The sequence below is a fragment of the Euleptes europaea genome, chromosome 11 (assembly GCF_029931775.1).
Source record: "Euleptes europaea isolate rEulEur1 chromosome 11, rEulEur1.hap1, whole genome shotgun sequence".
Taxonomy (NCBI): Eukaryota; Metazoa; Chordata; class Lepidosauria; order Squamata; family Sphaerodactylidae; genus Euleptes; species Euleptes europaea.
In genome coordinates, this window is record NC_079322.1 from 27,410,657 (window position 1) to 27,437,534 (window position 26,878).

General features: G+C 44.7%; 1 protein-coding gene across 5 annotated transcripts in view; it reads right to left on the reverse strand.

Annotated features, from left to right (window-relative positions):
- The window catches only part of TRAK1 (trafficking kinesin protein 1), a 90,839-nt gene that overhangs the window by 58,393 nt on the left and 5,568 nt on the right, over positions 1–26,878 (reverse strand). For 3 of the 5 annotated variants that reach the window (XM_056857562.1, XM_056857559.1, XM_056857564.1), the window contains exon 2: positions 14,310–14,504. Coding sequence is in view for 2 of the 5 variants with exons in the window: in XM_056857563.1 (XP_056713541.1) it covers positions 4,017–4,080 (64 nt within the window). In the remaining 3 variants the exon portion in view is untranslated. Of the gene's footprint in view, positions 1–4,016; positions 4,244–14,309; positions 14,505–26,878 lie in introns of those variants that run through there. The other 2 variants (XM_056857563.1, XM_056857557.1) reach the window with 1 other exon arrangement.

Here is a 26,878-nt window from a genome sequence, read left to right on the forward strand (position 1 = left end):
TCCAAGTGGGCAAAATTGCCTCATCTAGCGTTGAGATAAAAACGATTGGTCCAAAGAGATCCCAATTCACGTTTCAGCCCGGAAAACTCTCCTCAGGCAGCCTCAGTACAAGCCCGTGTTTTCGCTGCTGGCTGGAAAAACAGGAGAAGGTATCATTAACCTGGGGGCTTCCCAAATATGTGCAGAGCGCCTTTCCGGACCCAGCCTCCACAAGCAGCCCTAATGCTTTGGAAGGTGAAGGAGAAAGACGCCCCAGAGGCACGACGTCTAGGAACGCTTCTGGGTTTCTTTCCGGGAAGTTCACCATTGGGCTACGTGCCTGTTTCCTTACAGGGAAGTCGATCCCCCAAGCTGCCGCGCCAGGGTTCCCAAAAGTCCCCCACCCCTTGCAACAGCAAGTCTTCCTGGGCCATGGGCCACAAGCATAACACCCCAGCATTGTGCACTAGGTTGGAAACAGGGCGCCACGGGACGCCTGGTCTCTGCCCACGAGAGGAAGGTGAAAACGCACGGGAGGTTTTTGCCTTGGATCTGCCACTCTCTAAATGCACATTTCCCCCATTCTGATTCTCAAAACTCAACCATAAGCCCCCATGCAGAGTTTGGAGAATTCAGATGGGGGAAATGGGCATCGCCCCCGGAGAAACTCGCCCCCCCCGATACTCACACGAAGACACCGAAGAGGAGGACTCGAACCCCGACTGCCAGATCCTGCATGGTGCGCTCCAAGAGAGGCCGGTGAGGAGGGACGATCCGCCCGGCTGGCTTCATAGCCCGGTTTTTAATCCCACGGGGAAAGCCCAGCAGGCAGCCCCGTGCCGCTCCGGCTCGGCCCCAGAGCCCTCCCTCCCTGGTGGATGCTGCGGGCCGCCCAGCGCGAGCCCCTCCACCTCCATACCCGGCCCCGGGGCTCGGAGGCGCGGTGCTTACGGACTGGAGGGGCTGCTGGGGCTTCCCTCTGCCGGCGTTCCTGAGCGCCCCAGTCCAGGCGACGGAGGCTCCCTCAGCCTTCTGGAGCAGCCTCGGCTAAGGGGATCCTGGGGGATTTCCATGCCCCTCCCCGCCCAGCAACTATCTGTTGCTGCTCTGGCCCCGCTTGCCAGAAAGGCTCTTCCGCCGCAGGCTTCGGGAGGATATTCCTCCTGGGGGATTTCCATGCCCCTCCCTGCCCAGCAACTATCTGTTGCTGCTCCGGCCCCGCTCGCCAGAAAGGCTCTTCCCGCTCCAGGCTTCAGGAGGATATTCCTCCTCGCCAGGATTGTCCGATGGATGCTTCGAAAACAATGAGCGCGACAGGCATCTTGGTCATTTGCGGCAGAGCTGTACTCAAGGGACCAAAGAGCCGAATGCAGCTCAGGAGCCGCGGTTTGCTGACCACTGACCTAGCCAGAATCTACCCAAATTAAGAAACGATTCCATGCTTCCTAATATGATGGCTGGTTTCTACTGTAACTACATAAATGATAAAGTTATCTAACTTTTGTTTTTCCATTTTATACATGTCTTTCCATCTGATGCTTTGAGAGCCATGGGCATCTTTTGTGATATAAGGCATTATTCAAAGAAATAGTCAATGTGTTTCACGATGTTTAAAAAGGTTTACAGCATTTGGTATGGTGCTTTATTTAATCCAGACAGTCACCTAAAGTATATCAGACAATTGCAGCTTATTCTTTTACCTTTCCAATGAGCCATGGCATGAAGAAATTCATTTTGATACAGGTACATGAGAACAGATCCACAATTTATATGATTTTGATCCAATGTAACTGGATAAAAGGTAACCTTGTGTTACTGCAAAGAAACATCTTTTCATTTTGTGAGTTCTGTAACCATTCAATGTGTATATGTTTTAATACACAAAGGTTACATTATCATTTTGTAACTGCTAATATCTAATTTTTAAAAAACTTTTTAAACGTTCACTGAAATAATCTTTCGAGTCCTCAAGTTCAACTGCCAATTCCACTTCTGTTTATTTGTTTTTCTCTCTGTCATCCACCCATAATCCTTTGGGCCAATTACATTTTTCTGACTTTGCTAACCGCGTCTCCAAATTTCTTCCTGGAGGTTGGCCCTAAGCATGTGCAAGAAAAGGCAATTTTTGCATGGTGGAAACTGGCTGGACTCCACCTCGCCATGCTTGGCATTAAAAAAGTAAGTTGTACACTTACTAATGTTAAACAAAAAGTGGTCAACAGGTATAATGCCCTATCCAAGCCTGTTTAAAACAAGCTTGGTGGGTTGACATAAATGCTGCACCACACTCCAACATTTCCCTTACATTTTAAAGTCATAAATAACCAGAAATTTGGAAGGGGCAGAAAGCACGGCCTTGTGAACAGAGTGGTATACACTTGATTGTTGGAATAAGATTCAAATGGTAAATAACACAGGTTTCAGTATCATATTAAAATTGCATCAGACATTTTACTATCAAGATATGTTATCACCATTTTTTTCGTTATGAACAAAAACCTCTCAGAAATAACTCTAAATAAATTAAGTTGATTTTAAAACAGAACAGAGAAAGCAGTCCATTTGTCTGCTAAAAGCTTCTAAACTGGGGCAATCCAATCTAGGGTAATACCCCATTCTGTCAAATCCCGAAGCAGTTCAGAGAGAAAAAGTATATATAAATATGTATCATTAAAAATATGACTATTCTCAAATAGGAATTCTGTTTATGTACTTTAGTATTAAACACATTATCAAAGAGCTTCCCATGGCTTTTAAAAGCACTTCATTTCAGCCAGCGTGGTGTAGTGGTTAAGAGCAGTGGTTTGTAGTGGTGGACTCTAATCTGGAGAACTGGGTTTGATTCCCCACTCCTCCACCTGAGTGGCAAAGGCTAATCTGAACTGGATTTGTTTCCCCACTTCTACACACGAAGCCAGCTGGGTGACCTTGGGCAAGTCACAGCTCAGTCAGCCCCACCTAACTCACAGGATGTCTGTTGTGGGAAGGGGAAGGGAAGGTGATTGTAAGCCGGGTTGAGTCTCCTTTAAACGGTAGAGAAAGCCAGCATATAAAAACCAACTCTTCTTCTTCTTCACACACACACCCCAAAACCACTTTATATCTTGCGATGGGTAGTTGTGTTAGTCTGTCTGTAGCAGTAGAAAAGATCAAGAGTCCAGTAGCACCATAAAGACTAACAAAATTTCTGGCAGGGTCTGAGCTTTTGTGAGCCACTGAAGAAGTGAGCTGTGGCCGGTCCTTAGATGAATTATGGCCATCCCTGAGATGGCCATGCCCTTTTCTGTTGTCATCTAGCTTCCCTACTTTCATGGGCCTTCCCAAACTGAACCTGGATGACATCGCAACACCTTCCTGACCTGTTTCCATTTTAGCGTTCCCAGAAAATTCTGCAGCCACCTCAGCGAATTTGAATTTCCCACAACACCGGTGGCGCAGTTTCCGTCACTCCTCCTCACACCCTCTATCACAAGACCACTGATCACATCCAGGGTTGCGAAAAAGACACTGCCAGCCTGGCAGATAACAGAAAGTTCGAGATGAGCTGATGCCCACGGAAACAGGCTTCCAAAATGTAAACCTTCTGACAATGTCAAATGGAACAGATGCTCTAATTATTTGTAACAAAGACTTCATACATGCAACTCAATGGTCTGCCATATTTTACGCTGTGCCTGCCGTTGCATTTCACACTGTTAAGACATGCTCGTTACTACGTAGGCTTCACATTGCAAGCCCCAGCAGTCATTTTTAAGCAAAGGAGTGTATTAATGCACAAGCTAGAGCTGTTTGTACAATAAGCATTGGTCAGTCATTCCTCTTCTGCTGAAAAGTATATATATCCAATGCCACTCCCACTGGCCACAAGCCCTACAGCAGCCTCCTGAAGCATGCTTCAAACGTACGCTGAGAAACGCTAAATACTGTCCACCTTAGCAGAGCAACCATATCCCCCAATCCTCCTTCAGAGAACAGAAGCACTCCTATTAGCAGCTGCAGCCAGTAACAGATATGATAAAATGAAAGGGTGTAATTACCATCCGTACATTCTTCATAGTACCAGTCCAGCTCGTAGTAATCTGCCTCAATGAATTTCTGCATAGTCCGTTATCTCCTTTGGCAATGCAGACGAGATTGCACAGAAAACGCTACAGAGGTCAAGTAAAACGCAGCCATGCCTCCCTGCCTTTACAGAAAACCACACTGCCAAGGAACTCGGCGATGGCTGAGAAGACGACGAACATCCTTAGGTAGAAATGGGAGCCCAAATAACAGAAAGGGATAGAAAATAATACGGGGGAAAAAAACCAAACTTCAAAAGGAGAGAGGCTGCTGAAGCAGCGGTACAGGCGGCTGTCCTAATAAAGAAGGTCTGCACGGGAGCTGAGGATGGGAGTAACCAAAACCACCCTATCGAAAGGCTCAGGCTCTGACGTTAGAGACACACACCACCACTTGGTGGTTCCTAACTCATTCCTTTCCCACTGGTCCCTTGCACCTCTTTCAGTCTAATACGTTACCATGGAGACCGGCTGGCTCCGAAAGAGATGCAGAGATGGAGGAGAGGCATTCTGCCGTTTCTGGCCTCGTGTGTGTCTCAAGGAAAAGAGAAGAAAATGCTTTCTGCTGTTACGATGCAAATATTGACACTGAGCACTGGATACACAACAGGAGCCATTTTTTATTTCCTATACTTACATGTTTTCAAAAATGTACGCCAAAATGTAATACTGTCACATAAAGATTTTTTTTTTAATTCCAGGACCTAGAAATGCTGAAGCAAGCTACTGCCTCATCTTTGTCACGTGCTGCAATAATCGAAATTATTACATTTATGATCAAATGACACTCTATATTTATTATACAGCAGTTCATATGGCCATGACCTTTGCATGAACTCTTATCCATTCTCCCTTTTTTTGGGAACAGGTGGACCCTCTCCCCCTTTTTAAACCAGAAATCTATAACAGAACACAGAAAGGATTATAAGCAAGCTTCAGCCATTTTGAATAACTAAAAATACTTGGCTGTTTCTGTACATTTGTTAACTATCCTTTTACGCACAGATTCCCTCAGCTTATGTCAGATTCCTGACAATGCAATCTTTCTATGGCTTGAAGCTGAAATTACTAACTCATACTTGCGAGGCTGCATTTTAAGGTTGATTTAATCAAAACTGTGAGTGTGATGTAGACAAAATTGCGATTCATTTCAGTATAATTTAAAACTCTGGTAGCAAATACATATTGCTGGACCAGACATCAAATTCTTCACTATCAGTTTATGATTCCTACATGAACACTACATTTGACCTTTCCCCTAAAAAACACATGAATATAGAGGCCTGGAGAATGGTTATTGTTTTGGAAGAGGGGCTCAGAAAACCCAAGCAGATCATAGCTGAATAAGCAGACTGTAAATGAGGATGGCCCTGACCTGGATGGCCCAGGCTAGCCTGATCTCGTCAGATCTCAGAAGCTAAGCAGGGTCAGCCCTGGTTAGTATTTGGATGCGAGACCACCAAGGAATATCAGGGTTGCTGTGCAGAGGAAGGCACTGGCAAAAACCACCTCTGTTAGTCTCTTGCCATGAAAACCCCAAAAAGGGGTCGCCATAAGTCGGCTGCGACTTGACGGTACTTTACGCACACACAAACGAGAATGAGATGGATCCATCTAAGGCCAAGGAGGCCTTTACCCAAGTACGAAGGTCTAACACAGGGGTGTGATACTCATTTGTTACGAGGGCCGGATATGACGTGTCACTTGGTCAGGCTGGGCCATGTCTCGCCAGCCCAGATCAAGGGGTGGGGTCTGTTTCGGCTGGCGAAAGGGAGAGGAGCAAGAGGCCTAGAAGAAAGAACAATGATAACCATTTACCATAACACTAGTTTATTGGTTTTTACTGACTTGGACTTTGGCTCTCAAGAGGGCTGCTTTATATCAACTTAATAAATGTTGTGAGTTTAGTCTTCGTAAACATTCCAGTCAAATTCAGTACGATCCAACTGTGTAAAATGTACATATTAATTGATAAACAACAAAGCCAGCAACAAACCTGTATTTGGAGCCATTTGCAATCACTATGCTCTGCTGACAGGAAGGCAAGGGAAAGACAACCATCGGCATCAAATTCAACAAGTCCGAGGTCTCATCCTCTTTTCTTCTCATGGCACTTAACCTTCAGCACCTCAGCAAGAAATTGAACTACCATTCTCATGGCACTTGCCAATGCAAGATAGGATATATTACCCTGACCCATGGTCAACATGAGAATTCATGGGGTTTAAGCACAACTCGACACCTCAATCAATGACTTGGTAGAGTTGCCCTCCTAACTGTAGGTGTGTGTAGGCTGGCTATGATTGTTTGAAGGCCAGAAATAGTTCATGGTCAGGCATGTTTGAAAGATAGCCAGGTCACACAGACACCACCAAAAAACCCCTCTTCCACATGACTCTGCTCTGTGTGGTTAAGGTGTAATGTGACCATATGAAGCTACCTTATACTGAATCAGACCGTTGGTCCATCAAGGTCAGTATTGTCTGCTCATACTGGCGGTGGCTCCCCAGTGTCAAGCAGAGATCTTTCACATCACTTACTGCCTGGTCCTTTTAACTGGAGATGCCAGGGACTGAATCTGGGACCTTCCGCATGCCAAGCAGATGCTCTAGCACTAAGCCACGGCCTTCGTAAAGGGCCCGTGCAAGTCAGTTGAATCAGGTTGACATTCACTATGCCAGTACCATTTGCTGCCTGGTGAGAAGACTTTCCATGTAACTGGGGTGAGTACACTCACATTTGTATGAAGAACTGCTACATGGAACCACTTTTGGTAGACTTCCAGTGGGATAACTAACAATTTTTGAAGTTAGCAGGGAAGGAGAATTGGTTCTAGAGAATGCCAGGGACTGACAAGACCCCTGGCAACCTGACATGGCAAAACACAAAAGCTGCCTTTTCTATTATGTTGGCTTTTGAAAAGGATCTGCACTCATATGGCCAAACTCACCTGGAAAAGATCAGTCTGCAAGACAGGTAAATCCCACCCTACAGTCATGCTTATCTACATCCCAATTGCAGAGAAACAGCAGCATGTCCGAAGGCTAGCAAAATTACAACAGGGACAAGAAATGTTTTAGCCTAAGTGAAGATGTTGATATGCCAGCAAACAAAGCATGGGAGGGGAAAGAGACAAGGGCTGTATTTGGTCAGATGCAGCGGGCGCAAACCAAGCCCCTGAAGTGGTGGCAGCCTCGGACCTGCCTGGTGGCTGCCTGTGTTTGGGAAGCAAGGGTGGCCCCTAAACCATTGCCATTGTTTCTATGGCCCCAGAAACACCAGCAGCACCTCAGGGGTTTGTTTCAGTTGCTCGTGCAGAAAGCTGAACCTGCATACTGAGAAAACATCTGGCGTGCCCATTGGGCACATGTGCTAGGAATTGCTGCTGCTGATCTGAGTAGACAATACTGACTTGGATGGACCCAGGGTCTGATTCAGTAGAAAGCAGCTTCATGTGCCTCCCCAAGTAAGTTGTATCTTTTTTTTAAAAAAGGACCTGCCAAGCCACATAATATTCCTTTTGGTTTCTATTTGTTTTAAAAGAACATCAAAATAAGCAAGCATCTTCACCTTTGCAAACTGTGCTCCCCTCTGCCCCCCCCCCATCACACTACCCTTTGTCCAGGTCACTTATCTTGAACGAACCCCTCCTCTGCATACGACTGCAAAATTGGCATCATTGATACATAAAGATGACAACCAATGGCAGGACAGAATAATAGTAGTTGAGCAGCTGCATCAGTAGCCAAGTGTTCAAAAGATTCAAAAATAGATGCAGGCTTTTAAAAAAATGCATGTTAAGCTTATCCTTAAAAAAAAAAAAAGCAATCTGTTCCTTAGAAGCCAGATTTACTATTTCTACCACTTATGTTTGGATTTCCAGGGGAAAGAAAGAGAGCTTGGCTTTCCATGCCCATAGTACCACACATATTTATGCAACATAGGGGAGGGGCTATGGCTCAGTGGTAGAGCATCTGCTTGGCATGCAGAAGGTCCCAGGTACAAACCCCAGCATTTCCAGTTAAAGGGACTAGGCAAGTAGGGGATGTGAAAGACCTCTGCCTGAGACCCTGGAGAGCCGCTGCTGGTCTGAGCAGACAATACTGACTTTGATGGACCGAGGATCTGATTCAGTATAAGGCAGCTTCATGTGCCCAACATGCTGAATACCCCTTTTCACATGCTCCAGTGGGATACCAGCTCAAAATTAAGCTCCACTTTGATCCCCAAAACAGAATGAAATATTCTACAAAAGTTTGCAGAGCAGCCATTTATCCCATTATACCATTAGAGGAGTTTGGCCATTCATAGCATCCATAGGCCTCTGGGTGTAATACTTTGCCAGTTTAAATTTTCTCCCAATTGGGGGTGGGGTGGGGGAATCCAGACTTCTGCATGCAAAAGGTTACATGCTTGATGGACTAGAACAAGTTGCTAAGCGAAGGCTAGTTTTTGTTTTGGTTAACAACCAAACAACGGAAGAAGTTGGCTGTGCTCTGAAGAGAGAGAGAGAGACTGTAGAAAAGCTTCTGAAGGCTACTGAGCAAAAGAATCTTCTCTTTTGTGGGAGAATTTAAGAATTAAAACAGTGTGTAAATGTCAAGTAACAATATCAAAGGGACATTTTTATTCATCACGCGTGAAGACTGGGTAATGGCTTCCTTTTAAAGTAAATTCTGTACACTGCCCTTTCCAGCCATACGGGCAGATTACTAAAATATCTGTTCATCTATTATTGATCTTTAGAATTAAACTGAAGCTTTCAGGTTGCATGAATGCTAAAATAAATACACAGAAGAGTTTACTACATCACAATAATTAAATGATTTGGCGATTATATTCTGGCTTCACCATCAGCTACCAGATCACTTTCAGGAGCTCTTTGTTGTAAACTACTTGGAAAGTAGTCACAAAACTTTGAAAGGCTGAAGTATGGGAGCAGAGCAGAAAATACATACATTTTGAAGGGTCCGCTCAGAAATGCTACATTTTAAATGAATGTGTAAACAAATCTTGTCCATTGCAACAAGAAAACACACAGACCATTATTAGATTTAATAATAATAATAATAATCATGTAGTGCTAACTATTTCTTAAATATGCTGATTGAAAGGCTTAGTATGCACTATTGATTCTATATAATAATAATCAAGTATTGCAATTTATATAGATTGTATGAAGGTTTGAGCACAAGTTTAGGTACCTTTCATCTGGTTAAAGGCTTATTTTCTCTTAAGATTTAAAGATGGGTTTTTAGAATAATGCAAGAAGGTATAGAATGATTTAGATCCGCTCCAAATAGTAGTTTCGAAGGTTTTGTTGCATGCATGGAGCACTGAATATGTAGAAGGTGTGTATGTTATATATTGTACGTATTGTTTTATGTTGTTTTTGAAAATTAAAAAAAATTACTTAAAAAATACACAGAGAGAGACTTCAGGCAGCAGTAGACAAGAATCACATAAAGCAGCAACACCGGAGAGTTACTCGAATGAAAAGAGATCATTAAAAAACACACCACCACACAAAGTGGGACAGGTTCTACTGATGTTAAGGGCTAGCATTTGAAAGGCCACAGCATACATTATACCTCTGCTACTAGTCTCATATTCACTGGAGACTGTTGCAAATTGTTAGATTTATTTATTATATTTATATTCCACCATCAGGTTAGATGGACTATGTTAGTGAACAAATCGGATTGGGAGGAAGGCCGTTGAAGAAAATATGAGGAACAAAGATCTCTACAACCATCACCTCCAATGAAAGAGAACGGCACAAAGATCTGTTAGTATTGGACCCGTTCCATAACTACACTGAGGATTTTGTTTGTGGGGACAGCAGAGAACGAAAGGTTGGACCTCATGATCCATCAGCAGGAGATCTTTCCTGAATTCTCCTCTATGTAGCAGTCATTTTTGACCCTGGGAAACCTTATACGACCCAGGGAAAGAAGGTGAATGAAATGAATCTGTCTCTTTCATTAGTGCTGCTCCAGTGAGAGGAGGGCGATTTTGCCTCCTCTCTTCTATATACTGCAGACTCTGATCCCACATGGCCGCTAGTCCTCCTGGGTCCTGAGACCCTAGGAATAAACTTTCCCCAGGTTGGATAGGTCTGCTGGGTTATGGCAACACCGAAATCAGCGACCACAGAGCGGACAATGTCAGCACAGACTCATGATCAAGCACAGGCACCATAAACTCAGCAGACTGGGGTAATCTCCAGTCAGTTGAGTGAGAATGGAAATGTCCTTCCTCTGGACAGTGTAAATATACATACAGTGAAAGGGCATATTACTAAACAGATGGTTACTGAACCCATAGTTACTTTCACAAATAGCATTGGGGTGGGTGGGGAGTATTGGGCTACAGGGGGAGGAACAGGTGAGAAAGTTGTGCCCGTGGAAGAAATCCTTCTGTCAGTGACAGTGCTCCATGGGATTCTGCCTTTTGTGCAATGCTGGAGGCTTGAAACCGATTACTCAAGTGATTAACTCACAGCTATTTTGCTTGCCCTTTGTTGTTTCCCACAGAATGACATTGGCATGCAGAGCAAAAGGCATATATGCACAAGCTCAGTAGCTTAGTTGAGTTGAGACAAATTGCTAAGCACAAGAATGTTGGTAATCTTCTATGATACAGGTTTAAAGGCATTTCTCCTGGGCAACATTGACACTGTTTCCATAGAAAGACTACGCCCTTCATGCTGCCCAATTCATGTGCCTGTAAGAGTAGATATAGCAGTCTTATTTCGGATACAAATATTTCAGCCCAGATTCATGAAGTGATCTGCAGAAATGCATTTTTTTAAATAAAAAGGAACACAAACCTGAAACCACAGATGCCAGAAATCCAGCAGAGCTTTGATGGGGGCACTATGCAATCAAACAACAGAAATGAAAATATTGTGCAATCATGATCCATTTTGGAGCCTTAGTCGCCATTGAAGACATGACTAACCAAACCACATGACAGCTGTTGACTAACATATCTTAAGAACAAAAAACCCGCCTGACATATGAACATGATAAACTGTATTAAGAAATCAGGTTTCTATAACGTGCAATTACACCACCATGTAAGGAACACTCCTTAAGAACACTTTGGCAATGAAGAAAGCTGTTTTGGCAAGTGGTGGGAGATCCTTTAGTGTAGGTTTTTAATAAGGCAACTCCCAAACATACATTTGGTATAGTTTAAGCCGAAGAAATTCTGTGGTTGAAAAAAACATATAATTCTATCCAAATCTTCCCAGCACTACTCACACAGATGCAGATGGAGCCACCAGGTGATCAATCTAAATGTTAAATGGAACATGGGGCTTCTACCCAGAACTGCAGCCCTAACTCCCCTCCATCTATAATGTACCCATAATCTGAGGTCATTGTGGTGGAAAGTGCAGTCAAGCCACAGCTGACTTATGCCGACCCCGTAGGGTTTTCGAGGCAAGAGTCGTTTGGAGGTGATTTGCCTTTGCCTGCCTCCGTGTGGGCTGAGAGAGTTCTGCGAGAACTGTGACTGGTCCAAGGTCACCCACCTAGCTTCATGTGGAGGATTGGGGAATCGAACCTGGTTCTCCAGATTAGAGTCCACTGCTACACCACACTGGCCCTTACCCTATGCCAGTTCCCCACACCTGCCCCTGTCATTGGCTGCGTCTGATGGGGATGGAGAAAATGCATAATGTAATGTCATCACCAGACAGGTTAAGCTGTATAAGTGTTTTAAACGAGGAAACTCAACGCAGGGTTGCCACTCTTGGCGGCAGCCCTACTTGCAGGCTTTAGTTCTGCATTAACTCTTTTCAGCCCAGTGAGCCAAAGGAACAGAAACAATTTTTAAACCACAAACCAAGTGACAACTGCCTAAATTGCTTCCACTATCATGCAGAACATATTATGCCATAACCTTGCTTGCAGACAGGCTCTCAGTGCATCTTCAAACAGAAACTACTGCAGGATTTACATCAAGTAATCTTAAAACTGCAGCGTCGAGCAGCAAAAAGGATTACCCATACCAACAAGGCAAGACTGATTCCCATGACTCATTTACTACTGGGCAGGCACACTGCAGATGGTAACAGCCCTGGTGTCATCTACAGGTCCCAGATAAAGCCTCTCCTGGAAGAGGATCCTTCTTTTTCATAGGCTAGGAAGGGGTGGGGAAGGCCTGATCTTACAGAAAGCGGTGGGAGGAGGAGGAGGAGGAGGAGAAGCGGGAGGGGGAGGGGAAGATGAAGAAAACTTTCTCTACCACTTAAGGAAGAATCAAAGTGGCTTACAATCACCATTTCTTTCCCTCCCCACAACAGACACCCTATGAGGGGCTGAGAGAGCTCTAAGAGAACTGGGACTAGCCCAAGGTCACCCAGCTGGGTGTAGGAGTGGGGAAACCAAACCGGTTCACCAGATTAGCGTCCACCGCTCATGTGGAAGAGCGGGGAATCAAACCCAGTTCTCCAGATTAGAGTCCACCGCTCCAAGCCACCACTCTTAACCACTACACCAAGCTAGGTCCCAATATGAAGGAACTATTCACAAGGAACGATTGACCCCTCAATGGAGATATGACCAAAGAACTAGCCACCACAAGTTACTTGTCAACCATGTCTTCCTATCTACTCAAGCAACACTGTCACAAAACCGAACATCACAGGCCATACCATCAAGGGCTTATTTACCTGCATGCCCTCTAAAATGTGATATACATTATCATTTACCACAAATGCCCATCTGCCATTTACATTGGCTAAACTGGACTGTCTCTACACAAGAGAATAAATGGATGCAGTTCAGGCATAAAAAGGGAAAACACTCAGAAACCACTGGAGAAAAGGTATTCAAATTTCCTGGACATTCAGTTACAGGTTTGAAAATTTAAAAGTTTGAAAGGGAGCTTCCAAAGTGGATTTGCTCTATCAGTTTTCATATGTAGATTTGACGCTATCAGTCCACAGAATCTGGAAGAGGTTAATTCACTACAGGGGGGGAAAAGCCTCTCTGTAGATGTTAGCATTCACTGTTCAACTTGCTTTGCCACTTTGTTTCCATTTGGGAGTGGTACACATCCACCGTGTTATGCAAACGACATGAAGGAATGCAGCGACAAAGGTAAACAATATTTTCAATGTCATGTGCCTATTACTTAATTGCTTAATTTCTGGGCCAATTTTTGTGATAACTGCTCCCCAATACTAATAATATCCAGTTTGTATCCACGCAAGCGCACACTCACTCCTGCTGACTGAAGGTAACACTTCAACTTTTTATGCAGGGACGTTTCCCCGTGGTCACCCCGCCGACTGCTTTGGGGCTTCCTTTTGATTATGCATGCCTTTTCTGCCTGTCAGAGGCCACTTCACTCCCCCTTCATGTTTTGCCCATGTTTTCCAGATGCTGTTTTAGCTAGAATCCTTACCAAGTGGAAGCTTTTCATAGATGATTACCACCATTCCATTTATTACAAAAAGCTTATTGAATGGCAAAAGGAGATGTTATGTTCTAGAGAAGTACACCCCAGATAAGAGGCTCCAAACCAGAACTTCCAGATGGATAAGTACATAAGATAAAGTTTGCAAAGAAGGGGTAATTAAAAAGCTTCCCCAACCAGTTGGAGAAAGTATACGTAAGTCTTTAAATGACATATTAATACCAAAGCCATATAATTAAAAATAAAAAACAAAATGTTATAATTTTACACCTAAAATTCAATTTGATGTACCGTATTTTTCGCTCCATAAGACACACTTTTTTCCTCCTCAAAAATGAGGGGAAATGTCTGTGCGTCTTATTGGAGTGAATGCGGCTCTGTGTGGCCGGCCACCTCCCAGCTGGCCGTCGGGGCGGGGAACGCCATCTCGCGCCGTCTCGTGACGTTTACTAGGCAGATTATGTTTATGGGGTGGTTTGCCATTGCCTTCCCCAGTCATGTACACTTTATCAAGCTGGGTACTCATTTTACTGACCTTGGAAGGATGGCTGAGTCAACCTTGAGCCGGCTACCTGAACCGACTGCTGTCAGGATCGAACTCAGGTCATGAGCAGAGCTTTTGACTGCCGTACTGTAGCTTACCTCTCTGCACCACATACACTCAAATTGCATGCACAGAAGGACTGTTGCTATCAGCTTTTGGACTGACCCATCCCTCATGCCGTATTCTTTCCCCCAAAAATAGAAGTTGTACTAGGAATCCTGGCAAGGGTAGGGAAGAGAACACAATGTCTATTCTACAGGTATCTGAATGCACATGTATATATCTGGACTTACGAAAGTATTTCAGTGTCTCTTCTATTTGCTCAGTTGTTAAGTCAATATTGGCATCAGGAGAAATGAGAGGCGTCTGGAGCCAGTCGTCGTGGTCATAACCGTAGATTGTATCTGCTCTTAGCTTGTAGTGGGGCAACTGCTCTTCCAGCAGGCTGATGATTTCAACTTCGGGAAGATCAGTACTATTGCACACATCTAAGGACAGGGAGAGAAGACAGGATTTTTAGAGTTAATGTTAAAACAAACAAACAAACCCAAAAAAACCAGAACACTTGCGATTTAATACAAACCATGTCAACAGGCCACTGTACTTTGCTGCTACCAACATTCCATCCAATAAAAGCAATGATTCACTGATCACAAACATTTAGAAGGAAAATAAAGCATTTGACAGGAGAACAGAGCACACGAAGCTGCCTTATATTTAATTAGACCCTTGGTCCATCAAGGTCACTATTGTCTACTCTGACTGGCAGTGGCTATCCAGGATCTCAGGCTGAGGTCTTTCACATCACCGACTACCTGGTCCTTCCAACTGGAGATGCTAGAGATTGAAGCTGGGACCTTCTGCATGCCAAGCAGATGCTCTACCTCTGAGCCATGGCCCTTCTCCAAGAAAACTGGGACAATCAATTTCTAGTGATAATTTCTAGTCATAATGTTATTGCAGTCATCATTTTGATCCTCACTTCTATACTCAGTAAGCTTGTCCATGAAGAAGCCATGGATGGTGGTTCTGCAGTCCACAGCTGTGGCTCTCTGGAAGAACTGGTGTGAGAAACTGCAAGGGCCAGTTTGCATCTATTTTAAGTATTTATAGTCACCAATTCCCATGCTGGATTTTTGTAGAGATGGATAATCAAACTAGTTAATGATGCACCTACAAGTCTTATTGCTGCCGCTTGCCATTAGCAATAGAACAGAGAACTTTAACAAACAAAAATGCATTTTATACAAAATAAATTTACTTTTCTAATGCATCTTTTGATTTTGGCGTAAGGCATACACAATAGTCTCATTTCATAATCACCAAAGCCAAACAAACTCCACCCCGCAAAGCAAATTATGACTGGTATTTATTGATCCTGTGTATATATTTAGCATACTTGGATATACAAAACAAACTAGAAACCAGAACACTAAAGTTATGCTTTGGATTGCAGCCTGTTAACCTGGAAATAAATACCGTGAAACACCATAGGATTTACTTCCAAGTAAGTTTGCAAATCAGAACACCATTCTAGACTCCCTTTAAAAGACCTTTACCCCATCTTCCTCCTGAATCAGCCCTCAAGGCGCCTTCCAACAATTAGAATAATTGAAGGGAATGCTGCCTGAGGCCAAAAAAAAAAAAAAAAAAGCCTACCCAATACTACTATTGCCAAAGACAAGATACAGCTCATCCCACTCAACAGGCCCACCCTTTCTAATACCACCACTGAAAGACAAAGGGATAAAACCCATCCAGCCAAACAACTCAAGCACAGATTTCCATTCACATGTCCTCAAATGCATTCCAACACAATTTGGCTTTACAGCAGTTCCTGTCAACCTGGAGGGTAGGCATCCTCCTAACCAGCTCTGGAAGACTGCTCTCTAGCACAGGGGGTACCCCTTGCCCACTTAAGTCAGCGCTAACAGTTGCCATCCTCCGGGTGGGGCCTGGTGTTTTCCTGGAATTACAAACCGTTCTCTGGACTACACAGATCCTTTCACCTGGAGAACATGGCAGCTTCAGAAGGCAAACTCTATGGTATACCATCGCTTCTAGGTGAAATCACCCCCAGCACAGACTCCGCTCCCAAATCCCCAGGAATTTCCCAGGGCAGAGTTAGCAACCCTAGTTGATATGATACAATGAAGTTTATTGTTTGCGGCTGAAGGCCATTACAAACTGTCATATTAAAACCTAGACATACATAATAACATTAAAACAAGTCTGAGCAAAAAATTGCGAGTCATTAAATGCCGTAATTAAATGCAGATTTAGCCCGAATTTTCTTGGCTGCTAAGGCAACGAGTGACACTCTATAGGAGACAACTAGTTTGGTGTCTGACAGGAGAAAGAGCAGCTTCTCAGAATCTGAAAAGAGATTTAGGTCATCCAGAAGCACTGCAAGAAATTTAGTTCTGGGCTCTGCATAAACAGGACAGAATAGAATGCATTAGGTCCTGTGAAACTGTAACTCCACAAATGCACAGATGAGAGGCCCACAGTGTTTGGGAGTAACGTCCATTAGCAAAGCTGATGGCATGGTTTGAAACCAGACTGAGGTGAAAGCTATTGTGAGAAGGGATACTGACCAGGTATGAAGCTCTGATGTAATCTCTTTTAAACTGTTTAAACCACGGGGAGAATTTGGACTGGGAGATTAACTGCCTCTCTGATGCAGCGTCACAGTTAATTTATGATGTGAGCTGCCCGGAGCCTGGCTTTGCCAGGGGAGGGCGGGATATAAATAAAGGGGAGGGGCTGTGGCTCAGTGGTAGAGCATCTGCTTGGCATGCAGAAGGTCCCAGGTTCAATCCCTGGCATCTCCAGTTAAAGGGACTAGGCAAGGAGGTGATGTGAAAGACCTCTGCCTAAGACCCTGGAGAGCCGCTGCCGGTCTGAGTAGACAATACTGACCTTGATGGACCAAGGTACAAGGCAACCATGTGTGTTCATGTGTTAAAAAGTTTATTATTATTATTATTAACCGTCCCTACCACCACCTCCACCCAATCCTTGCACCATCTTGCTGGTTTGCTGTCAATAACTGCTTTTTTCTTTTCTTGATAAAAACATGAGTCCTAAACTCAAATCTTAAATCAGAAGCAATGAAGACAGCTCTGGGTTAGAAATAGGTCACCTCTGATTTTCTACAAAGCTATATAATACACAACTGGCTATGCAGGGGTGCTGAACCCTTTCCCTGACAGCAGTAATACACAAACCCACAAACTGCTTCTCTCTACCAGTTTTTATCTCTGTGAGGAGTCTCCAAGACTGCAAGTGACTCTTTAACAAGAGCCAAAGTGCAGCGAAGAAGCTGTTCACAGAAGAGGAAGCATGAGGAAAAGTTCACATAGCATTCTTCGCTCACTTCCCACGTTGAACTTTAAACAACCCACTCTTTGCTTTACAGAACACCAGCATGATTGTAACACACGGGTCATGAAGCCATAACATATGGTTTGAGCATTAAGCGGATGGAATTATGCTCTGAAGAAGGGTACAATTTTATGAAAAACTGAGTAAAAAGGTAAAAAATGAGTACAAAATAACATACAAGTACAAAGTACAAAAGGATAATTCCCAGGATAATTGTGTTCAACCTCCTTCTCTCTGACTACCACAGCAGTTAGGACCAAGCATATACCGTATATACTCGGGTATAAGCCGACCCGAGTATAAGCCGACCCCCCCAAATTAGAGGCCAGAAAAGGGAATTTCTTATTGACCCGCGTATAAGCCGAGGAGCAATAAGAAATTTCCTTTACCCGCAATGCTGCGCTCTAAAATGGCGGCCGCCATTTTAGAGCGCAGGGCCCCTGCCCCAGGTCGCCCTCCCGCCGCCTCCCAGGCCCTCCCGACCCACCCCGACCCCAGTGCCATCCAAGGGGGGGGAGGGGGAAAAGCCCCTGAACCCACTACTTACCTGGAGAGGCAGCGAAGCGGCGGCGGCGCGTCCTTCCTGGGCCGGCAGGAGGCCCCTCCAGGCCGCTGCCGGCCGGAGGAAGGCGCCCAGGCGTGTGGGCGGTAGCGGCACGATGGGCAGGGGCCTCCCATGGCCCCTCCCAGCGGGGAAAATGGCGGCGGGGGCCGGGGAGGGCCGGGGCAGCCTTCCTGCGGCTGCAGAGAGGCTGCCCAGGGCCCCTCCCGGCAGGGGAAAATGGCGGCGGGGCCCGGGGGGGGCCCAGGGCAGCTTCCCTGCGGCTGCAGAGAGGCTGCCCAGGGCCCCTCCCGGCGGGGGAAAATGGCGGCGGGGGCCGGGGGGGCCAGGGCAGCTTCCCTGCGGCTGCAGAGAGGCTGCCCAGGGCCCCTCCCGGCGGGGGAAAATGGCGGCGGGGGCCGGGGGGGCCAGGGCAGCTTCCCTGCGGCTGCAGAGAGGCTGCCCAGGGCCCCTCCCGGCGGGGGAAAATGGCGGCGGGGGAAAATGGCGGCGGGGGCCGGGGGGGCCAGGGCAGCTTCCCTGCGACTGCAGAGAGGCTGCCCAGGGCCCCTCCCGGCGGGAGAAAATGGCGGCGGGAGCCTGGGGGGGCCAGGGCAGTCTCTCTGCGGCTGCAGAGAGGCTGCCCAAGACCCCTCCCGGCAGGAGAAAATGGCGGTGGCTCGGCGGCGGCAGTAAGTTCCCCCCTCCCTCCTTCTACCGTATTGACCCGTGTATAAGCCGAGGCCGGCTTTTTCAGCCCTTTTTTTGGGCTGAAAAACTCGGCTTATACATGAGTATATACGGTACATGGATGTTTTAGCAACTGTAATAATTTGCCTTTCATTCCCCCCAATACCGGTACCATGTTTTAATCAGTTAATATAAGACTGGTTCATTCATTTCAAATTTCTACCAAAAGTGCTCTTTTTTTAAATATCAGATTGCGAAAAAAACAAAAATGTATCTTTCTTCTTTTCCCCACATTCCCACTGACAGCCAGAGCTTTTAAACCCAGTTTAAAAATCACAAGACTCCCTGAATGAGATGACACCTATTGCCCTGTAGTTTTCCTTGTGTCCTGCCAGGAGGTCAAGAAAAATGTTGCTTGATAAGGGCCTCCGTTGTCTTTGAGTTTATCTTTCCCTCAGCAGTGAAAAAGTGGCTCTATGTACAGTGATTTAGGCTAGAAAGAATCAGAGTGCAGAGAAGCCTTTGCCAGGGTGATTTTTTTTTTTAAGGATGTGGCTACTTGTATAGCGATGAAGGCCACACTAGATTAGACACTGGGATGTCTGTGTTTAGATCTACCACAGTTTCTCAAAAAAAAAAAAAAACAGCAAAAAGGGAAGAAAGCGACTGAACCCTTTCCCCACAAGCCATATTCTCACTGTAAAAACCACATTTCCCCCATAATTACAATGCGAACACAGCTGCTATTGCCCTGCGGGGGAAAGCACACAGGTATCATAATAAGAATGATGCCCATATCTGATGAGGGGTGGGTGGGAGAGTACACCTGCTTCAATACCTTTGAGAGCCAGCATGGTGCAGTGGTTAAGAGAGGAGGTTTGGAGTGGTGGACTTGAATCTGGAGAACCGGGTTTGATTCCCCACTCCTCCACGTGAGTAGGTAAGGTAAAGGTCCCCTGTGCAAGCACCGGGTCATTCTTGACCCATGGGGTGACGTCACATCCCGACATTTTCTAGGCAGACTTTGTTTACGGGGTGGTTTGCCAGTGCCTTCCCCAGTCATCTTCCCCTTACCCCCAGCAAGCTGGGTACTCGTTTTACCGACCGCGGAAGGATGGAAGGCTGAGTCAACCTTGAGCCAGCTACCTGAAACCAACTTCCGTTGGGATCAAACTCAGGTTGTGAGCAGAGCTTTGGACTGAAATACTGCAGCTTATCACTCTGCGCCACGGGGCTCCTTCCACATGAGTGGCAGACACTAATCTGGTGAACTGGGTTGGTTTCCCCACTCCTACATACGAAGCCGGCTGGGTGATCTTGGGCTAGTCACAGCTCTCTTAGAGCTCTCTCAGCCCCACCGACATCAAAGGGTGTCTATTGTGGGGAAGGGAAGGTGACTGTAAGCCGGTTTGATTCTTCCTTAAGTGGTAGAGAAAGTCGGCATATACAAACCAACTCTTCTTCTTTTTAAAAAAAGCAGAAAAGATGAGTGGCAAATATTGTGCCATCTCACCTCATTTGCTCCTGAGCCTCAGAAGTAGCAGCCACCCTCGTTTCAGGGGGCATTTTGGGCTACTCTGGTTAGGAGAGACAGGTAAATTGTGTTCCATGGGTGGAAATCTAGCTTATTAACATCAATGATATCTTAACCATTACATTCGTTCTGCTTTTACAGATTTATATTGCGGGATTTTTTTTTAATTAAAGGGAGGAGCTTTGTTAAACTGATCTCGGAGCAAGTCCTAAAACATCTGGATTCTTAAAAATGTTGTGATTCATTACTGTGCCTTGGCTCCTCTCCTAACTATGCCTGTTTGATAAAAAGTTTGCTTGCCAGACTATGAGCTCATTATATTTACCAGGTCTCCAGAATTTATTTTTAGCTTAGTGGGTATGGCCAATTATCCTAATAAGAAAACAGAGAGAAATCAAAATCTGCTGAACTATGCAAAGACCTTTGCTGGTGTTTGCTACTGCATGCATTCTTCATTCCTATAAAGCTTACAGAAGCCTTTCTCAGTGTTAAAGAGCATCATGTACCAGATGTGAGGCACGTATACCACCTGCAATCTCAATCTCTTGGCTATCTGGAAATATTTCTATAGCAAATAACACAGCCACAAACAACACTGGGTAGCCGGTGGTGAAGTCAGAAAAAAAGCAGAGAGCTGCCAGAGATAATGGAGAAAGGTGCTACTGTCACCAAGTGCTGGCAACCTTGAGAGCTATTTCAGTGTTCGGTGGCTCAGTGGTAGAGCATCTGCTGTGGCTCAGTGGTACAGCATCTGCTTGATATGCAGAAGGTCCCAGGTTCAATCCCCGGCATCTCCAGTTAAAGGGACTAGGCAAGTAGGTGATATGAAAGACCTCTACCTGAGACCCTGGAGAGATGCTGCCGGTGTGACAAGACGATGCTGACTTTGATGGACCAAGGGTCTGATTCAGTATAAGGCAGCTTCATGTGTTTAACACATTTGAAACTTGAATTCCATGTTAAAATGGATGACAGCGAAGCTGTGGGGATGTCATGGGCTTGTATGCTCTGCGTTTTTAATGGTTTGTAATTTTTTCCCCTCATGATTATATTTGGGTTTTGTTTAAAAGCCACCTCCAGTCGGTCTCTGAAGAGGCAGCATATACATTTTGACAGAGAGAAAAACAGGATCAGAAGCAAAGCTACTGCTTGATATAGAGTACAAACTCTTGCTGATTGATACTACTTGTGGTTATAGAATTGCTTTAGATTCTGGCAGTTTGGGCCTCCCTAATGCCTCACATCATGCAAAAAAAACAACCCCTGTGCTGCCTGTTTCTTTTACCCTTGGTTACAAGTGACACTTTCGTCTCTATCAAAGGCATCCAAACATACCTCACCTTTGACTATTCATTTCTCCAGTTATTTGTTGCAACTTTGCCTCTTCTGTAGCAAAACGTATCTTACATTTATTTATTTGATTTTATCCAGATATGCATTGCCTATTTGAAAAATATCTCTCTCTTTGTCTCTTCTTATGGCTCACTGGAATTTGGTATCAACAATTTGGAAATATCCTTACATAAAAGGTAAAAGTAGTCGCCTGTGCAAGCACTGGGTCATTACTGACTCATGGAGTGATGTCACATCACGACGTTTACTAGGCAGACTATAAGGAACACATAAAATGTGTAACTCCATAAAGACTGTTAAACTGGATACACATTTCAGGTACCTGCAGTCATTCATCAGACAGTTCTTGAACATATACCCACAGAAAGTGTGTAGATTTTGTGCACCCAACTCCCTCTCTTTAAGCAGAGGCTGGACAAACACTTGTCAGGGATGTTCTAGGCTGATCCTGCATTAAGCAGGGGGTTGGACTAGATGGCCTGTATGGCCCCTTCCAACTCTTATGGTTCTGTTATTCTACGATTCAATTCCTTATACAAGCTGAGAGCATTTAAGCCTGTTTTAGAAACATACAACTTCTCTGTGTGGTGAGTAGGAGGTAAACCTGTCCCTATGATTCCGAGAATGACTGGAGTTATGAAGAGGAGACAGCAGCAGTTTATCGACAGACATACTATAGCTGGAGGATACCCTTAAATAAACATCTTCCTTTCCATGGCATCTCATAGTGTATTAATAATGCCCTTTTAGGAGGGTACACTGGTGCCATCTGGTGTTTAGAAATTGTGTTCAATTGAGGCACAAAAAAGGCTTGCCAGATAATAAAATTGCATCCTTGATAGTTAGGGCACTCATAATCTATTCAGATACCCTTCTGCAAATCAGAAAAAAAAATTACTGAACAATAAGACAGACACTGAAATGCACACAACCACCAGAGAAGGTCCTAAAAAAACATCAACAACTCCTGTTCATTTACACTGGTGCGTAGGGATCCTACTATAGACCACAGTACTGTACACCATAAAAAGGCAAAAGGCTTTCTCCTCCACATTACAAAATGTTGTCAACAGCCCTGATATGACCGGGCTGATGGGAAATCCCTATCTGACTCAATACATAGCAGCCAACTGATTCACAAATAAGTAAGCTATGGATACACCAGCTATACTCTACCATGGTCTTCTAAGTTTTTAGAGACCTTGAGAGTTCCATCCTAGCAGAACTTTTTTTATTATGGGAAGCTGTAAAAAGATCATTTCTTTGGCCCTCTAGACAGTTTAACCTAACCTCCAGAGACAGTCATCTATAAATATTAAGTAACAGAAGTAAGCTCTCAGCAATCTGACATATGTAAAGGAATTGTGCTTTACATTATAACCGCTTAACTATTTATAAAGCAATGCTTTAAAAAAACCTGAAAAAGGAAGCAAGAATGTGAAGAAAAACTTTAGGGTGCCCCACTTTTGTTTATATAGAACACCTCACCTTTCTGCCTTGAAGGCTTCAAAGAGATCTGCATTAACCTAGCCAACAAGAATAAAGTCTAGCTGAACTGCCTGAAAATATCTAGCTATCTAAAATATTTTAAAGTCAATCAAAAGTTTGGGAAAATGACACAATTTTTGACCCAGCCCCTAAAAGTTAAAATCAACATCAGAAGGATATTTTTAGGAATAGCGTTCCAACACTGCGGTCCCACCAGCATGGTGAAGTGGTTAAGAGCGGCAGACTCTAATCTGGAGAACCGGGTTTGATTTCCCCGACCCTCCACATGCAGTCTGCTGGATGAGCTTGGGCTAGTCACAGTTCTCTTAGAAATCTCTCAGCCTCATCTACCTCTCTAGGTGCCTGTTGTGTGGGGAGGGGAAAGGAAAGGCGATTGTAAGCTGCTTTGAGACTCCTTAACGGAAGAGAAAAGCGGGGTATAACAACCAACTCTTCTTCTAACTTCTTGAAGGCAGGGACACCTGGAACAGGGCACCTGAAGATGACACTTAAAGGAGGACAGGTGCATGTGGGAGGAGACATTGTAGGGCCGGGCTACTCAAAGCACTACCTCAGAAGGCTTCTTTCGCTATTCAGCATGGATCACTAGTTGCAGCCCCATATTTATCGAATAATATGCCAAATATAGATGGGCTTTTTCCAGAGCCCACTTTGACACCCTACCTTCTGCCGTTTTAGATGAAAGGTTTCAACATCTGCTTATGGAGCAATAGTGTTGCCCCTGTTCGGCCAATGCAGTCAAATCGATCACACATATAGTGCTGCACGTGAACTGTATGATGAAATCAGAACAAATACTATTTCTCCTCTGCTTTCTCGTTTTAAGCATCTGAACTTTTTTCTCCCGGGGTGTACGGAGTTAGCCCTGGTCAAACTATTGCTTGAGGACAGGGAGGCTGCCATATCCCATGCAATGGCAAAATTCTGCCTTTTAGCCATTAAGAGGAGAAATGCACTCACAAGTAGGGAGGTGGATTGTTTTACATACACAGTACTAACTTATATTGTAGCTGAGGTTCGCATAATTCACTTATGACAGCTTTATATCCTTAGCTTATTTATTCAATCAGGGTTTTTAATTTTTTATTTTATGTAGTTTTTCTCTTTTTTACAACAATTGTGATTTGTATATATGCTGGTTTTGGACTGTAACAATAAAGATGAATAAAGATTGATTGAACATGGATCACTTAAGAGGGGCCTTCAACTGTACAAAAAGCACTCTCAGGGCCATCAAAAACTTGCCCGATGCCCTAGAGAGGAGGCAACACATACTACCACTTTGCAGGACAAAGCAAATTAACTGAGTAGTTTATTGATCAGCAAATGGCAAATGAAATGGAATGTGCAATAACTAAACACAGTGGTTCGTAATGACAATTTAGGAGATGATAGTCAGAAATACAATTTTTAAAATGGTGTTTGACTTTTCCACAATAGGGTTCCTTTAAAGCAGGGGTGGGGAACCTTCTTTTCCGCCAAGGGCCATTTGGATATTCATAACATCATTTGCGGGCCATACAAAATTATCAACTTAAGAATTAGCCGACCAAGCCCCAAGCAGGCAGCTGCCCCAGATGATGCCCCCCCTCACGTGGGCAAGCAGGCAGGCATCCAACCGGGGGTGCACTTGCCCACCTGGTGGCACAGAATGGTCTGTTGCACCAGCGGGGCATAGCCATCCAGCCGCACGCCAGAGTTGCTCCTGCTCCACATGGTCGGGGCCAGATTCCACAGCCGGCTCCTGCTACCTCCGCCTGCAGGCATGAAATGAGGACACACTGGCTAAGAACTCCCCCCACCCATGCATTCTGGCCCAGCCTCCTTTAACCCCTCCATTGTCGCCACTTCCGCCCCCAGCCCTCTTGTAGTACAGAGGGAATACGTTTCTCCATGGCCCGGGTGGGATAGGGTTAACACAGTTTCTTGGGCGGTCCTAGCAGCTCCATAGCTAATGACTCTTCTGCAAGGGGGGAAAAAGGTTCCTTTTCTTGGCAAAACATCTGCCTTGAATAGAAGCTATTCCTGTCCGCGGGAGGGGGCGGATGACCAGTCTCAGATCCTTCTGAGGTAGAGATCTGCCGGGACCCATGAAGGGCCAGACCAAATGATTTTGCGGGCCTTAAATGGCCCCTGGGCCTGACGTTCCCCACCCCTGCTTTAGAGTATATAACATAGATACACAGACCAGATATTATAAATCTGGAACATTTCAGAATGTATGGAAGTGACCTTAATTGATAGATGTCACCACTCAAAGGCAGGACTTGCTTTCCACCTATGTATGTTCTCTTTATTTTGTCAAAGGAAATATAGTTAAATCAAACCATATCCCAAACAAGGAGAAAAATGTGGTCTCAAGCAGCATTCCTTTGCTGCTGGAACAAAACTTTTCACAGATTAGTTATCTGCTAGAAAACCAAACTTTTAACACCAGTAACAATAAAAGCTTTTATTATCCAACTGAGCTTCTACAACCCACATGGCTGAGACTGATGGTGGGAGACATGTAAAAAGCAAGTAGGCTATTCATAAAAAGGAAAGGAATGTTAACAATAGTTTAACTGTTTTATTTAAACATTTAAAATGCATTACAATAAGGGAAAAAACCTGATGCAATATAAAATGGTTAAAAACCAGTCTCAAGAGTTCGCAAAGGACTCTTAAATAAAAAATGATCTCCCACAACAACAAAAAAGCTTATTTTCCAGGTATGTCGAGGTGAAATATATACTAAATTGGACTCCACATTTGGAATCAGCAAGACTTGAAAAGCATGATTTTACCTGGATTTGTGGCTGCACTCGTTGGTAAAAAGGTAAAGGTAGTCCCTTGTGCAAGCACCGGGTCATTCCTGACCCATGGGGTAACATCACATCCTGCTGTTTACTAGGCAGACTATGTTTACAGGGTAGTTTGCCACTAACTTCCCAAGTCGTCTACACTTTACCCCCATCAAGCTGGGTACCCCTTTTACCAACCTCGGAAGGATGCAAGGCTGAGTCAACCTTGAGCCGGCTACTTGAAATTGATTTCTGTCGGGATCGAACTCAGGTCATGAGCAGAGCTTGGGACTGAAGTACTGAGCTTACCACTCTGCGCCACAGGGCATTGGTATCAGAACCAGTACTTCATCAGTGAGGATTTCCTGATAAGATTTATTTCTAGGAGTGGGCAAGCTGCCAAGAACACCAGAACTTTCCTGGGCAGGTTCTGGAGAACTTAAAAACCTGCTCTGTACTTGGTAACATTTGGATTGGGCAGACCTAATAGAAGGCCTTTACGCTGCTGCTGTTTAGAAATTTCTTTCTAGTGGGAGCTGCACAGGCAGCTATGGCTTACCTGAAGCGAACACCACTGAGGGCATAAGACCACTGGGTGGTGCTATAGTTTCATTTCTAACATCACCTGAGACTGCAAGAATAAGAACTGAGGGCCTGCGTTTCCACATACAGCCCAAACAAGGAGCAAGCTTATACAGACACAGATGCACGCAAGGTCACAGTAAGAGGTAACCTTGTTTTCTCATTCCAAAGACAGGGCTAATATGCAACCTTCTATCCTTCAGCATGCATAACTCCCATGAAAATTATTAAGCAAATCAATGCTGCATTCAGCTATCCAGAAAGTCAATCAATGCTAATCACTGTTTTCACAACTGTGAAAATGTCCACAACCTGGCACTAATCCCAGGTCAGCAGACAGCAGACTACGTCTCTTGTGAGGCAAGACACCCTCTCTTCAACTAAAAAATTCAGCTGAACCTGGACGTTTTCCAACAGAAAAGTCCTTGCACTGAAAGCAAGTCTTAGGAGGACAACTTTGCGACCTCCCACTTATGGGTAGAA